The sequence below is a fragment of the Poecilia reticulata genome, chromosome 9 (genome assembly GCF_904066995.2).
Source record: "Poecilia reticulata chromosome 9, P_reticulata-male-v2, whole genome shotgun sequence".
Lineage (NCBI taxonomy): Eukaryota > Metazoa > Chordata > Actinopteri > Cyprinodontiformes > Poeciliidae > Poecilia > Poecilia reticulata.
The window spans coordinates 29,089,879-29,103,372 of NC_088838.1; the positions used below are offsets into that span (position 1 = coordinate 29,089,879).

Here is a 13,494-nt window from a genome sequence, read left to right on the forward strand (position 1 = left end):
TACTTCAACTTTAAAGTACGGTAGTGGCAGCATTATGCGGTCGGGGGTTGTCTTTCTGCATGAGGAAATGCATTCCACAAAATAGAACCAAATAATCTCGGTAATCCTAACTGACATTAAACAGTAAGCGCTCAGATTGAGAGAGTAACACTTGTTTGGTGGATGTTTGCGGATCTTTATTATGCGAATGCGATGTAAGAATTGATATTTAAGCTGTAAATTGTTCATTTCTTTACGGAAAATGCTAAAACTCTCCACATGGAGGCAGCAGAACACACCAGCAATGTCCTGCCCACTGAAGTAAGATAAAGCTGCAACAGTGTGTCAAAGTTTCAGCCAGTCCAAGTAGACCGTGCGCCTCGACGCACCGCTCAGACAGAAGGAGAGATGGGAGCCACGCAAACACACTCCGAGTACCAGTACGAGAACATGGTGGGGAAAACTGGATGTGAGTATAAGAAAAACAAGACATCTGTTTATTTTGGTGGTTAAAGTGAGGTTTGACAACGCCACAGGGGGAAATACGCTGGTGTGAGACACAAGAAATGCTCTTTTTAATTATCCATGTTATGTTTTCGACCATATTCAGAAATATAACATCGTGTGTAGATGTTAAAGTTAAGCTTGAAGAAGCTGGTGCATTCATTTAGTTTTAAAGCCAAAGAGACCCTCACACCTCCTTATAGTAATGGGACGCTGCTGTACTTCAACACCCTCTGCTTTATTTGCTCTTTTATGTTTGCAGTTAAACTTTCTTGCTCCTTTGTATCCGATGCGTCTTGCCCTAGCCTAAACCATTATATGTTTCACATTCAGAAATGAAACACAGCAGATAGAACTGAGGATACCTGAGGAAGTGTATGACATTAGTGGGATACCTTCACATGTGCAAACATGTACTTTGAGCGCATCCACCCTTGACTGAGCCCAACTATCTGAAGGAGACTTTGGACTGTTTAATGCCTTTGTCTCCATAAGGATTACAGCTATAGTCTTGTTTCTTTTCAGACGTAGTTGCAGACTTAGGAACCTCTTTGTTCGGTAAGCGTTGGAATTTCAACTGCACTGGCAGGTACTGATCTCAGATACTGAGACACTCAGGTACTGATCTAGTTGTTGTTCAGCCTGTTTGTTTGTGTCTTATTGTGCAAGTTGAGTTCTTTTAAACGAGCTTGCCTGCCATGTTGAGCCGCGACTCCACCTACCCAGAACAACAATCTGTTTTGGTTTCTGTGTGAGGTCAGAGACATAACTCACCTCCACACTCTGAGCGGACGCAGCTGCTGACTTTATTTGACAGAGAATAGAAAGGTGACTGCTGAAACCTTCCAATTGGAGTTCATGATTCTGAGAATCATTTTAGGTGCAGTTGCTAAGGATGGTTTGTTTACTTTGCCATTAAGCTGATAGCAGGACCTGATCTGATCAATTCAAGTGTTTCAGGCAGTAAAAACGTTCATCAGGATGGAACCCTTTAAGTGCAAACGCTCTCTTGTTTATCAAGGTTTAAATCCATGTTTAGCTCCTGGATTCCTTGAAGTGTGAGTAACTGGGGGGAGAATATTGGCTTGCATGTCAATGATAAACATTTCTGTTTCTTCAGTTTCAACCGAGCAGATTAAAAACCTGCACATGCGATTTCAGCAGCTGAGTGGAAATGAAAAAACACTGAGGTAATGTTTCTGAATGTGGTTTTTTTATGTCCAACATAATGAAACTCATGCAGTCCCTCCATACTTATTTGCCTTATAAAAAAAAAAGGTTAATGTGCAGTTTGTTTGTTTTGTTTTTAAATAACATGGTCCAGTAGATAAACACAGCAATTCAACTAATGTACTGCTTGGTAGCAGCCACTGAATTATTATGTTGAATGTTCTGGACTTCTTGATGCAGTGCACTCTGACAAGGTTCCCCACTTGAAAAGAGAAACCCAGATAATCACTTGACAGTGGGCATGAGGTGATTCTCCACATGAGTATAATCTGTTTCACACCAAACATAAAAGCCTTTATTACCAAAACATGAAGTTTAGTCTGACAAAACCACACAACCTAAGTTCAAGTCCCAATAGCCTTAAGAAAACGCCACATGCTTATGTTTGTGATAATAGGACAGGAAATGTCTGTTCCCTCTCTTCTACACAGATAGTTCCCCATGTGCTTGAATCCACACTCGGCAGGAAGAGTGGTCCAAATATCTGTGTGTCAATTTCTTAAAACCTAGACCTACACAGAAAAATAGTTTACAGTTTGCTGTTGTTTACAGTATGGATGCTGTTAATATTACTATTATTTTAATTCAAACAAGAAGTTGCATTCAGAAAGGTGCATTTTTTGGTCCCACAGACATAACTTTTGCTGATAACAATCACACCAGACACAGTTTTTATGCAAACAAACTCAGAGCTTTACAGTAGTTGAGAATGATACAGCCATAAGGGCAACAGAAGTCCTATTTGCTTATTTGGAAAAGAGCAAATTGAGCCTAGAAGTTTAGGAATCAAGTTTCCAAAGATGTGATTATCTTCTTATTACAGCAAACATCCTTAAACTGATGACAAGCAGTAGAACATAAGTGTTATTTTATTTTATTTTTTTGTGGGAGTCCTCTAGCTGAACAAAAAAGGAAACAACACTCCTTCACAAAAGTAAAACAAACTGTTTTCATGTTTAGTTGGTGGAAATCGACACAGTCCTGTGGACAGTTCTTTCTGCCAAAGGCACCTAATTTTGTTGGGGATAACTACCTCAGTGTGACACCAGCATGTTGACCTCATCTAATCGTTGTTTTGAAGATTTAGTGAGTCAAACATACAATGATCTAACAGTGAGGTCTGCAGATCTGTCTTCCCCTCTTTGTCCTCCCACGGTGTTGTGGCACAGTGGACCCTTGTTTGTTATTGTTCAACTTGTTTTAGGCTTTCTCGCTAATACTCTGACTGTGGATATGAGCAAGCACATGAGGGTAGCAATTTTCTAGTAGCAATTACCTGGTTTATGAAGAGCAAAACACATCTGACTCATGTAAATATGTTCTAGTCTTTCCCATTTTGAACAACAGCTAAGACAAATGTCATATTAATTCCTCAGAGGAAAATAAAGTCTGAATTAAAAGTCCTCAGATAATCCTATCAATTTGAAAAGTTAATTAAAAAAGTCTCCATTTCTGTTACATCAGAATTATTAAAGGTGTCAGTGTTTTCACTGCAGTAAAGACTGGACAGTTTATAGATAGTGGGAATGCCACTGCATTAAAAAGTATATATGATGCTCATTAATTAATGAACATTTGAAGTTCTGTAAATACCAGAATGAGAGAAATCCAAGCTGCATTTTATAAAATTAACTTAAAATCAGTTAAAAAAAGCAGAGACTGCCTTTGATGTCTGGTTTGTAATAATGGACTTTCTCTCGCTGCATTGCAGAAGAGAACACCTGAAGAACATACCGGCTCTCGCCAACAACCCCATCAAAACGGAAATTATCGAGGCGTTCTTTGATAAAAGGTGGGTAGAGTCAAACAACACCACACCCCGTGTGGTCTTTCTGTTACTAATGGCTTTTCAGCTAAAATAAGGTTATAATTTTTCTACAAAGATAACCATCAAGGTGATGTTTTTTAAAGAGGACCATTCACTGATCCACATGTAGAAGTTTTAATTGCGCTACATTAGTTTGGATAAATAGCATGATAAATAGAATATTAGGATTAATATTGAATTTACCGAATTCAATATTATCCATCCATCCATTTTCTTTACACCCTTGTCCCTCGGTGGGGTCGGGAGGTGCTGGTGCCCATCTCCAGCTAACGTTCCGGGCGAGAGGCGGGGTCACCCTGGACAGGTCGCCAGTCTGTCGCAGGGCAACACAGAGACACACAGGACACACACATGCACACACACCTAGGGGCAATTTGGAGAGGCCAATTAACCTGACAGTCATGTTTTTGGACTGTGGGAGGAAACCGGAGTACCAGGAGAAAAACCACCATGCACAGGGAGAACATGCAAACTCCATGCAGAAAGACCGGGGCCGGGAATCGAACCCAGAACCTTCTTGCTGCAAGGCAACAGCTCTACCAACTGCACCACTGTGCTGCTTAATTCAATATTAATATTTTCTAATTAATATTGAATTAGAAAATGATATTGAATAATTTTCTAATTCAATATTAATAGAATCACTTTTCATGGCCAATACTAATGTATGGTTTTCTGTGAAGATGCCTTTAGAAATCCAAAGTTGAACATTCTCGTGTTTTTGCAAGAGAATGATGAGAATTTGACTGATTTATAAGCAGCAGTGTGTTTTATAGTAGTGTTTCGCTGGACTGTTTTGTGCATTGGTTTGTGGTATAATCATGTGATTTCTGTTCTCTAAAACACAAGTCATGTGGAAACTCATGTGGGTCAAATGTCATTTTCAAAGTTATTCTAACGAGTTAATGCAGGTGGTTTAGAGATTGAATGTGTTTTACATTTATCAACAATAATTAGATGATTTTCAATGCTTTTGATTGAAACACAGGAACCAGCTTGATAACGAGTTGGGATCATATGAGGAAATCGGCTTTGAGGAGTTCCTCATGGTCATGTCCCACTTCCGTCCTCTAAGTATTAAAACATCCGCGGAGGAGAAGACGGCAATGAGAAAACAGAAAGTTCGCTGTGAGTAAAACATTTTTACTGCAACACAAACCTGGCCTGCTCAAAAAACCAGGCCAGAAGTACAACACGACACATGTAAGTGTGTGAATGAGCAGAGGATCTGTAACCGCATGTCAGCTGTTGCCTCTAAGCAGCTCGAAGGTATTTCTGGCTCATCGTGTGAATGTGGCCGCAGCAAACTCACAAATCTAAATGTCACAAAGACAAATGCATGACCTGGAGGCAAACAGTTGGTAATTATATCTTTATCTCTTTCAAGATACATTTTTCCATGTATCCCTTTCCCTTTAACTTGTTTTGTATTTTTACGACTAATATCCTGCCATAATATTGTGCATTTCCTGGTGGCTAATTGGCATATAAACTATGAAACATTTTGGATAATGGAAAAAATGTGACTTATTGGGAGTCTGCAATCTGAAACCTGGCAGAATGGTTGGAATTGTCCTTTTTGCTGCTTGAACTATTTTTCACACACTAAGCAGACTGCTATAGTGGAAGACTATTTGTTAATTACAGTTTTTGTTTTATGCAGTGAGAGACTTGCACTGATTCTGGAACTCACTTTTTGTTGCTCGAGATAAATCAATAAATAGTTAAATCTGGTTTATTGAAAGAGAACTATCCATCCATCCATTTTCTTACACTCTTGTCCCTCAGTGGGGTCGGGAGGGTTGCTGGTGCCTATCTCCAGCAAACGTTCTGATTTGTTGTGCTCCAGATTTGCAGGTTAATCTCAGTGAGAAGAGGAAATCCTGCATGCTTTTGCATTTTGACTTGCAGCTCTTCCTGAATGTCTACATCTTTTTTTTTTAAATATATGCACCACAGACATGAACATCTCTAGAGAAATCGTGTATCAGATCCTTCCTTCAGCAAAATGCAAAGCAAGGCTCACTTTTTGGTGATAAATCACAAGGCATCCCACTGGAAAATATTGTGAATGATGTTTTATGATTTAATTTGTCTTGGACATATTGCAAGAAAGAACATTTAAAGTGCTCATTTAATGTTTTTTTCTTTTATCTTCTCTCAGTGCAGAAAGGGAAAAAAATGCTTTGATTATCCAGAAATTGTAAAAAAAAGGATAAATGTACAACTTGTCTATATTTCTGGCATTTAATTATTTATCTCCACTTAAGCATTTCCTAAGTAGCATTCAGCTGCCTCCAGCTCTTTCCAATCAGCAAGAAGAAGCTCTTAGTTAGTGGCTGTGACTGAGTAAGATGCATTACATCACTTCCTGTTGCACTCTGTGAAGCTGTTTGTGTTTGAGAAATTGCATAGTTGAGAGACAGATGGGAATTAATCAGGGATTTAAAAAATAAAAATATGAAAAATGTAAGGTTTGATTTAATTCAACCACTTTTCCTCTGGTACCTTTAAATAAAACATAGTGCAACCGTCACCTAATTAATCATAGAACCAGCCAAGAGACCCATGGTAACTTTGGGGGAGTTGCAGAGATCCACAGCTCATGTAGGATAATTTATTGACAGGATGTTTATCAGTTCTGTGCACTACATGGTTGAAAGAAAGCGTTATGTAAAACATTGGGTAGAAAACCAGCTTTTGAACACACCATAAAGTAAAGCATCATGGTTGCAACATCATGATGTGGCCAGATTTGTCTGGAGAAAAAGGACAGAAAGGACAGCTTCTCACAGATAATGAATGAGGGACAGACCTCAGGACCTGACCGCCCTGGAAAAAACCCAGTTAAAGGCTGTGAAGGGTTTGAGACTGGGGTGGATGTTCAACCCGATGTAAAAATAAGAGTTACATCGGGATGGTTACACCTAGACTTTAAACCAATTAAGAATCTGTGTCAAGACTTAGCGATTTATATTCACAGACTCCATGCAATGTGGCAGAGATTAATGTATTTTCTAAAGAATTAGCAAAAATGTTTACCTTTAAGTGAGCAAAGCTGATGGAGAAATATCACAAAACACTGAAAGCTGAAGCTCGCATGTTTTTTCTTTTGTAAATTATAACCTTTTGCTTCCATTTACAAACTAATTCCATCACATAAATTCTCATAGCCCACAGCAGTTGATACTTACAGTATAAGGTGACAACATGTGAAAAGGTTCAAGTATATAGTTAAACAGTTTGCAAGGCACTGTAGGTACCAAAACCTATAATATGTAAGATAATATTTCTTTAAATGTTGGTGTGATGAGAAAATGACAAAAACAAAGTCAATACCTGAAAAAAATAAAAGTATTCCTTCCTGTAAGTACAGCAAGAACTAAAAACATGTTTATTGGCAAACATATGTTTAGACCAGAGTTTCCTAGTTTGAACAAAGAATGTCTTTCCTCAAACTTGAGGAATGAACTCAATATTTGACAAGAGGATTACAGACTCCACCCTATACTCTTGTTTCAGCCAGACAATAGAAATGTAAGATAAGAACTCAAAAGCATTGTACTCTCTGGTGTCTGAAGAGTCCAATTGTTTTGTCTCCCAAGTAAAAAAGACATCTTTGTTTAGTCTAAACAGACTAAACACCTTTTTGTCAGTCATATGAACTCTGCATTTTGGGTTTTATTGGAGCAGAAGTTTTACTTCCATCCGTCTGAATCAAACAATTCTATATCTCGGTCTTTAAAAGGAGCCAGATATCTTTGATACGTGAAAAAACCATTGGAGCAATCAAACTGTTGTAACTTAAAGAGGAGAACAAAAAGGTTTTCTGGGCATTGCAGTGTCAGTCGTAATCCTGTTACAGCTTGAAGGATCTGCTTCATTATCGTATCCCTGAATCATCATGACGGGTCCTGTAATCACAACTTCCTCTGGTGCAATCCCATAATTTGTGGGTGGAAATTTCTTCAGAAATCTAATTGTTTTGTTTTTCCAGTCCTGTTCAACATGCACGACACCGACGGTGATGGCAAAATTACTCTGGAGGAGTACAGAAAGGTAGGTGCTCATTATGTGCTTTATTTAACACTGATTACATTAATCCTTGTTTTGAAATATGGTTGCATGTTCCAGATACCCATTACGGACACTCAGCTTTAGTTAGAATAAACATGGCCGCATGCAGATCTGGAAGTAAAACATCTCCACTGTTATCAAATTGGAAATTAATTCAATTAAAGCTAAGCTAACTCTTGTCAGTAAAATGACAGTTTTCTCAAACAAAAGGTGACCTTGAGTCCAAAGCTCTTAAGATAAGAAAATTTGATTTCTGTCCCATTTGATGCATGGCGTATTTTTCTTTGTCATAATAATTTTTAATGCATCTGAACTAGATTGAGGTCAAATACGATGAAAGGAAACACTAAAACATGCACAGAGCACTGGAAGTCAATTCAATTACACGTTTTCCAATTGATCTTTTTGCCAAGGTTAAATTATTGTGGATATAATGAATTGCTCCATGTTGTCTTGCTTTAGCAGCTACAAGATGAATCAGTGTGTGCACACTCTCATTGTCAAAAGTAGCGTATAATTAGCTCCAACAGACCAGGTTAAAATCTACAGGATTAGGGACCATTAAAGGATTGAGGTCACTTAGTGAGCAATATCACAATAAGTTATAAGTTTTTTCCTTTAAATTTGGGTAAACCGATCAAGACGTTAATTGACACAGAGTGTGAAAGACAGTGTGCAAAGTTAAAAGCAGCACTAACTCACAAATAATGGCTTTGAGAAAGAAAATAACTGAGCACAAAAATGCTGGATCAGGAGTATTTTCCATGAGATTGAAAACCAAATAGTTCACATTATGACAGAAACAGCTCTTTTGATGATTCTGTCCTGAAAACTTTTCAAAAAGAGTCAGAATTCAGAGGGGAAAAAATAATTATGTTTCGTTTCTTTTTCAGTTGCTATTATCCTCTTCCATAGTTTCAGCTTTTTCAGTGAGGATTTAAAGTCTTCATTTTCTGTTTACATCCAAGGCTGTCGAGGAACTTCTTTCGGAAAGCGGGACCATCGGGCAGGAGGTTGCTAGGGCGATAGCAGATGCTGCCATGCTGGAGGTGGCGAGCACAAATGTGCCCAACATGGTAAGAGAAGTCGCCAAAACCACGCCGCTAATATTCCTCCCCTCACTGTTGGACCAATAAGATAACAGATTCCTGTTGCTCTAGGGCCCGGATGACTTCTACGAAGGAATTACATTTGAACATTTTGAAGAGGTTAGCACTTTTTTCTCGCTTTGTTAAATACACAAATACATTTTGTGGCTTTATGACAGGATTTTGCTTGTCTGCAGATTCTAAAGGACCTTGAAATGGAGTCCAGGATGCATGTTCGCTTTCTGGATATGAACACGGCTAACCTGCGTTGTGGACAATAATTGCTGGTCTAAGAAGCTCTTTATGTTGCTGCTGTTTTTAGCAGAACCACCTCGGTCCTTAAAAGGGAAAAAGCACTAACATGTTTTCAATATAAAAAAATGTATAAGATTCTCAAAACTGCAAGCTACTTGTGAACTTAATGTTTGATAACAGAAAGCCCTTTTAATGCCGTATGTTAGCTTTTAGAGCAGTTTAGATATTTTAAACTTTTCTTAGTCTTATTGCATTTAGTTATATTTACTATGACCTCACACTGTTGCTTTGAAAATTGCTAATGTGCAACATGAAAGATTTTTACCTTGAAACAAAAGGTTCACACAAAAGATGAAGTATGTTACAGTGCTGAGCATTTGGACAACGGGACAATTCCTCAGAAATCAAGATACAATATTTTATGTTTTTACTACTGAAACTGTACATAATAAACCACTACTGTTATAAAAGAATAAAAACAACACTATTTTTGATTATTACTAAAATGATTTATTTTCCCCTCATTTCAAAAGACAGAATTTTTAAATAAAAGTGGAAAATAAATATCTGGACTTTTCTCTTCTTTTCCCCCTGTAAAACCGCAAAACGTGACAATTTTTGTGGATAAATTCCATACCGTGTCTGATCTAAAAAGTCAAACATTAAAACAAATCAATGCACATCAAGGTGGCAATCTTGCAGCAGACGAGCCATTTGCATCCTAATAAAAGCACCAAAATGGTAGTAAAAGGGAACTAAAAATGATCAGTGTGACAATCAGACAGATCAATGTGTCTCTTGTCCATTCTGCTCCACAGACAGTATTTTGTTTGCAGCGGTCAGAGAGGCGGATGGGAGCCAGCCAGCCTGTCGTAGGGCACCGCCAGGTTAATGTTGTAGTTGTAGCCGGATGAGTCGATGTAGTCGGACCTGCAGATGGGCAAGATGTGATCCTGTGACAGGGCATCCTCAGAGAAGTCGTAATGGCTGATGACTCCTCTGTGTCTGAAATGGACAGAACCAACAGCAGTTACAGCATTACAGACTTTTACTTAAGAACTGAAAATTAGACATGTCAAAAAGATTACATTTCATAAGTGTGAAGGATTTTTTAACTTTTTGCTGGGAGGGATAAGATTTCGTTGACGCAATAAGCCAGAATACAGTGCAACTTCTTATTTTTGTTGTCTGTATGCTAATGATCAATACACAAATGACTGAACGCTCATTCAGTTCACTTCAATTCAGACACACTTTATTAATCCCAGAGGAAAATTAGATATCAACCATCTAGAAGTAGCGGTAATCAAATAAGATCATAGATTTTCTTTTAAATTTGATTTGCAAAAGCAGAGAAGCGGAAAATTCCTATTATCCAAACTATTTTTGACATGTTTTAAGAGGAGTAAGAGGATGTTTAAAGGATGTCAAGCTTAAAGTCGTTTTTGTAGGTGTAGAAGAGAAGATGGTGACCTGCGGTGAGCTGTGAGGTCATCATCTGTGATGCAGGCCCCACGTGGCGACTTGTCATCGGGGATGTTGGCTGTTACCAGGGTGCTGGTGTTAAAGCGAACATGCCTTACAGGATGCCTTCCACAAAACAGACAATTATACGACATGAAAAACGCTACAAAGAGCTGGTGGCACAACCACAAGGAGGAAAACAGTCAGAAAAGCTTTAGTCCTACCTGTTGTGCATCTCCCACAGCTTAGTTCCCATCCTCATCTCCCAAACACACACCAGTCCTTCGTCTCCGCCGCTCACGATCTTCCAGTCGTCTGCCTGCACTGAGGCGACACCCAGGTGGTGGGCGTACAGGGATACCAGAGAGGAGCTGGACCTGAGGTCAAACACTCTCACTCTGCGTCATAACAGAAAGGGAACGATTCTGCTTTATGCTTGTTTAGCAAGAGAAGCACATGAGCTTTTCTGTAAGTTGTGTGCTTCCTTTGGAGGCGAACACACACTGTGCAATCTGCATCATGGTGTAGATCGTGTTGTTTGGAAGAGGAGAGCAAATAAATTAATTGAATCTGTTGGTCTTACAAGTTGACTAATTATCTGAGTGAGATTTGTTGTGACTTTGTTCCATCTTCTGATAAAACAAACAGGAAAGTTGATCTTTTCAGGACAAACATAAAATTCAAAAACTATTCTAAACAGGAACAGAAACAATGAGCACTCTTACTTTTTCTGCTGGGTAAGGATGACATTGTGAAAGTTAATAGTCCCACCCACCTACAATAGTCTCACCATTAAAAACATATTTTATCCCACGATTATATATTTTTTTCTCCAAAAGACTTGCATCCAATTATGATGAAACCCTTATAGCTTTTTTATTTCATAAAAGGAATACCCACACTAATAAAAAATGTAAAATAGCCTGGTTTAACATCAGAACCAACAAAATTAAAGAAACACAGAAAGACTTAAGCATAAGTAATACAGAAAATGCAAAGCCAACAAAAATCTGGGCCAGAAAACACCAAACTTACAAAAACAACAGCTGAACATTTGAGCTCCTGATCATTGTGTTTAAAAAAAATATGGAAGAAATTGTAATACATGTTAAAGCTATTTCTACTGGAAGAAAATGTGTTAAAACAATATAGTGCAAGATTATGATTAAAATAATTAAGATGATGGATTTTAAAGTGCTGCTTTCTACGATGGATTTAATGCAATAAGAGGAGGATTTTTTGCTCAGTGTGTTTCATTAGCAACAAAAGCCCAGGGGACGTTCAGCTCCATCTGTTGTCGGCGTGGCTTTATTGCAGCTGAAAGCATCCAGGACGTGACTCCATCCAGGATCAACCTTCTTCCAAGTCTTCATTACCATAATCAAATTTACTCTGGGGACTCAGGCAGATTTCATTTTCCACTATCAAAACTTTTCTTTTTTTTTTAAAAGAATCAAAGTGAAATGGCTAAATGGGCACCGTGGACTTGTTTGTCTTCAGCTCGTTGCCTGTTTAGTGGCATTACGTGATGGAGGCGCACGTTTAAACAATGAGGAATGAACATTACTGGCAGACCACAGGAAGACATAAACCTAATGCTGGAGGCGACCGTCTTTGCTGAACTGTCACTGGCCAGAATCGTTTTCATTAATCACGAAGAAAGTGTGAGAGAGGCACAGGCCGCTCCTGAACAGTTATTTTTCTAAAGCCAGAAGAAGTCATTAATCATCCCAGGCATGACGTCTGATTTAGTCTAATGATCTGGAGATCACAATCTTCCACATGAACGATGTTTACTAAATTTCAAGTCAAAACGGAGACAGAGAGTATTGCATACACTGTAGCACATCAAAGAATGCTATAAAATCTCCTTTAATGGCCAATGGAGCTTAGTTTTATGTGTCCAGGTTCAAGTCTGAAAACTTATGGGTCACATCATGTTCAAGTTATTCTAACAAATGCACTTTTTATCTCCTCGTGTGAGACAAAAATCTTTTTATTGAAGCGAACTGTGTTGTTTTTAGAGTTAAGTGTGCATGAATAATTTACAGAAACAACAGAGAAAAGACTGACAAATTCACATTTTAAAAAATTCTGTTCTGGTGGGCATCCATTTGAAACATAACCAAAAAACTCCACAACCATCTGCCTTTTTAGAAAAACTTATAGTAGCAATGATAACAGACTAGAAAGTATTTCCCTCTTACAATGTCTGGACTGTGTTTTACTTTGGCTGGATCTCAGGATTGCCAGTTACCAAAAAGTGCACGTAATTTTTGGATAGACATAAAAGTATTTTCAGATTCATAAGTAAATTGAAATACATTCCTATGTGTTTAAAAAAATCATTTTAAGAAAGACCAAAACCTAACTTAAACTTAAAAACTTACACTCTACATTAAACTGGAGAGCTTTTCGCTCCTCATGTTTTTTTTTTTCAGAAAGAATCTATTTGTGCAGTGACTTTAATTTTTCTATTGATCTAAAATGTTTTCACAGTGTGAAATTGTGTTTTAAGGTTGATAATTGCAGATCTCTGAACAGCTTAAGAGAGACAGAGGACACCCCTCCAGGATTTAACTGGGATAGACTAAATATGTACTTTAAAAGGTCAGGTGGTTTAAACATGTAGCAGGGAACATGTAGACTGCATTAAAAAAAAAGTTCCCTAACCTAAATCTGCACTTTCAAATATTGTAAAAAATGTTTGGATGTGAAAAACACAAAATGCTGTTTGCTTTTAAAGTTTTTGTCAGTCTGTACCTAAATCCTTTGGTTATGATACAGAGACGTTAGTCTAAGGATATTTTGTTCCAACCAAATATCTTTAAACTTTTGTATCTGAAAATTACTTTATCATAATTTACTCCTGGTATATTATGAACTACAACGTGAAATAAACTGTTCTGCATAGATGAGGACATACCTAGTTGGCTAACGGGTATAAAAAGAAGGTAAACAGCAACATGTATGAACAGGCAAAGCAGCAAACTGACCTGGAGATGTTTGGTTAAATGTTAGTTGGTGAAATAATCAAATAAAGAGTTGAGTACAAATGATTTTCCTGTG

General features: G+C 37.9%; 2 protein-coding genes across 3 annotated transcripts in view; one reads left to right on the top strand and one right to left on the bottom strand.

Annotated features, from left to right (window-relative positions):
• Positions 1-9,467, top strand: tesca (tescalcin a). Of its 2 annotated transcripts, XM_008417895.3 has the most exons (8): positions 1-448; positions 1,604-1,673; positions 3,425-3,505; positions 4,530-4,669; positions 7,539-7,600; positions 8,587-8,694; positions 8,779-8,826; positions 8,904-9,467. In XM_008417895.3, the coding sequence occupies exons 1-8, from the start codon at positions 388-390 to the stop codon at positions 8,985-8,987; spliced, it is 654 nt and encodes a 217-aa protein (XP_008416117.1). In that variant the 5' UTR covers positions 1-387; the 3' UTR covers positions 8,988-9,467. The 2 variants fall into 2 exon arrangements, with proteins under 2 accessions (XP_008416117.1, XP_081466990.1); XM_081610864.1 differs by lacking the exon at positions 1,604-1,673 and having other exon boundaries at positions 314-448.
• fbxw8 (F-box and WD repeat domain containing 8) overlaps positions 9,449-13,494 on the bottom strand; it is a 21,424-nt gene continuing 17,378 nt past the window's right edge. Inside the window, exons 9-11 of the mRNA XM_081610861.1 lie at positions 10,650-10,823; positions 10,435-10,551; positions 9,449-9,966 (exon numbers count right to left, since the gene is read on the bottom strand). Coding sequence (XP_081466987.1) covers positions 9,801-9,966; positions 10,435-10,551; positions 10,650-10,823 — 457 coding nt within the window. The 3' untranslated portion in view covers positions 9,449-9,800. The remainder of the gene's footprint in view (positions 9,967-10,434; positions 10,552-10,649; positions 10,824-13,494) is intronic.

Bases quoted from the DNA above. Each gene is read 5' to 3' on its own strand.
- tesca (XM_008417895.3), top strand. From the start codon at position 388: ATGGGAGCCACGCAAACACACTCCGAGTACCAGTACGAGAACATGGTG. The intron at 7,601-8,586 runs GTAGGTGCTCAT...TTTACATCCAAG, and splicing joins CTCTGGAGGAGTACAGAAAG to GCTGTCGAGGAACTTCTTTC. The intron at 8,827-8,903 runs GTTAGCACTTTT...GCTTGTCTGCAG, and splicing joins CATTTGAACATTTTGAAGAG to ATTCTAAAGGACCTTGAAAT.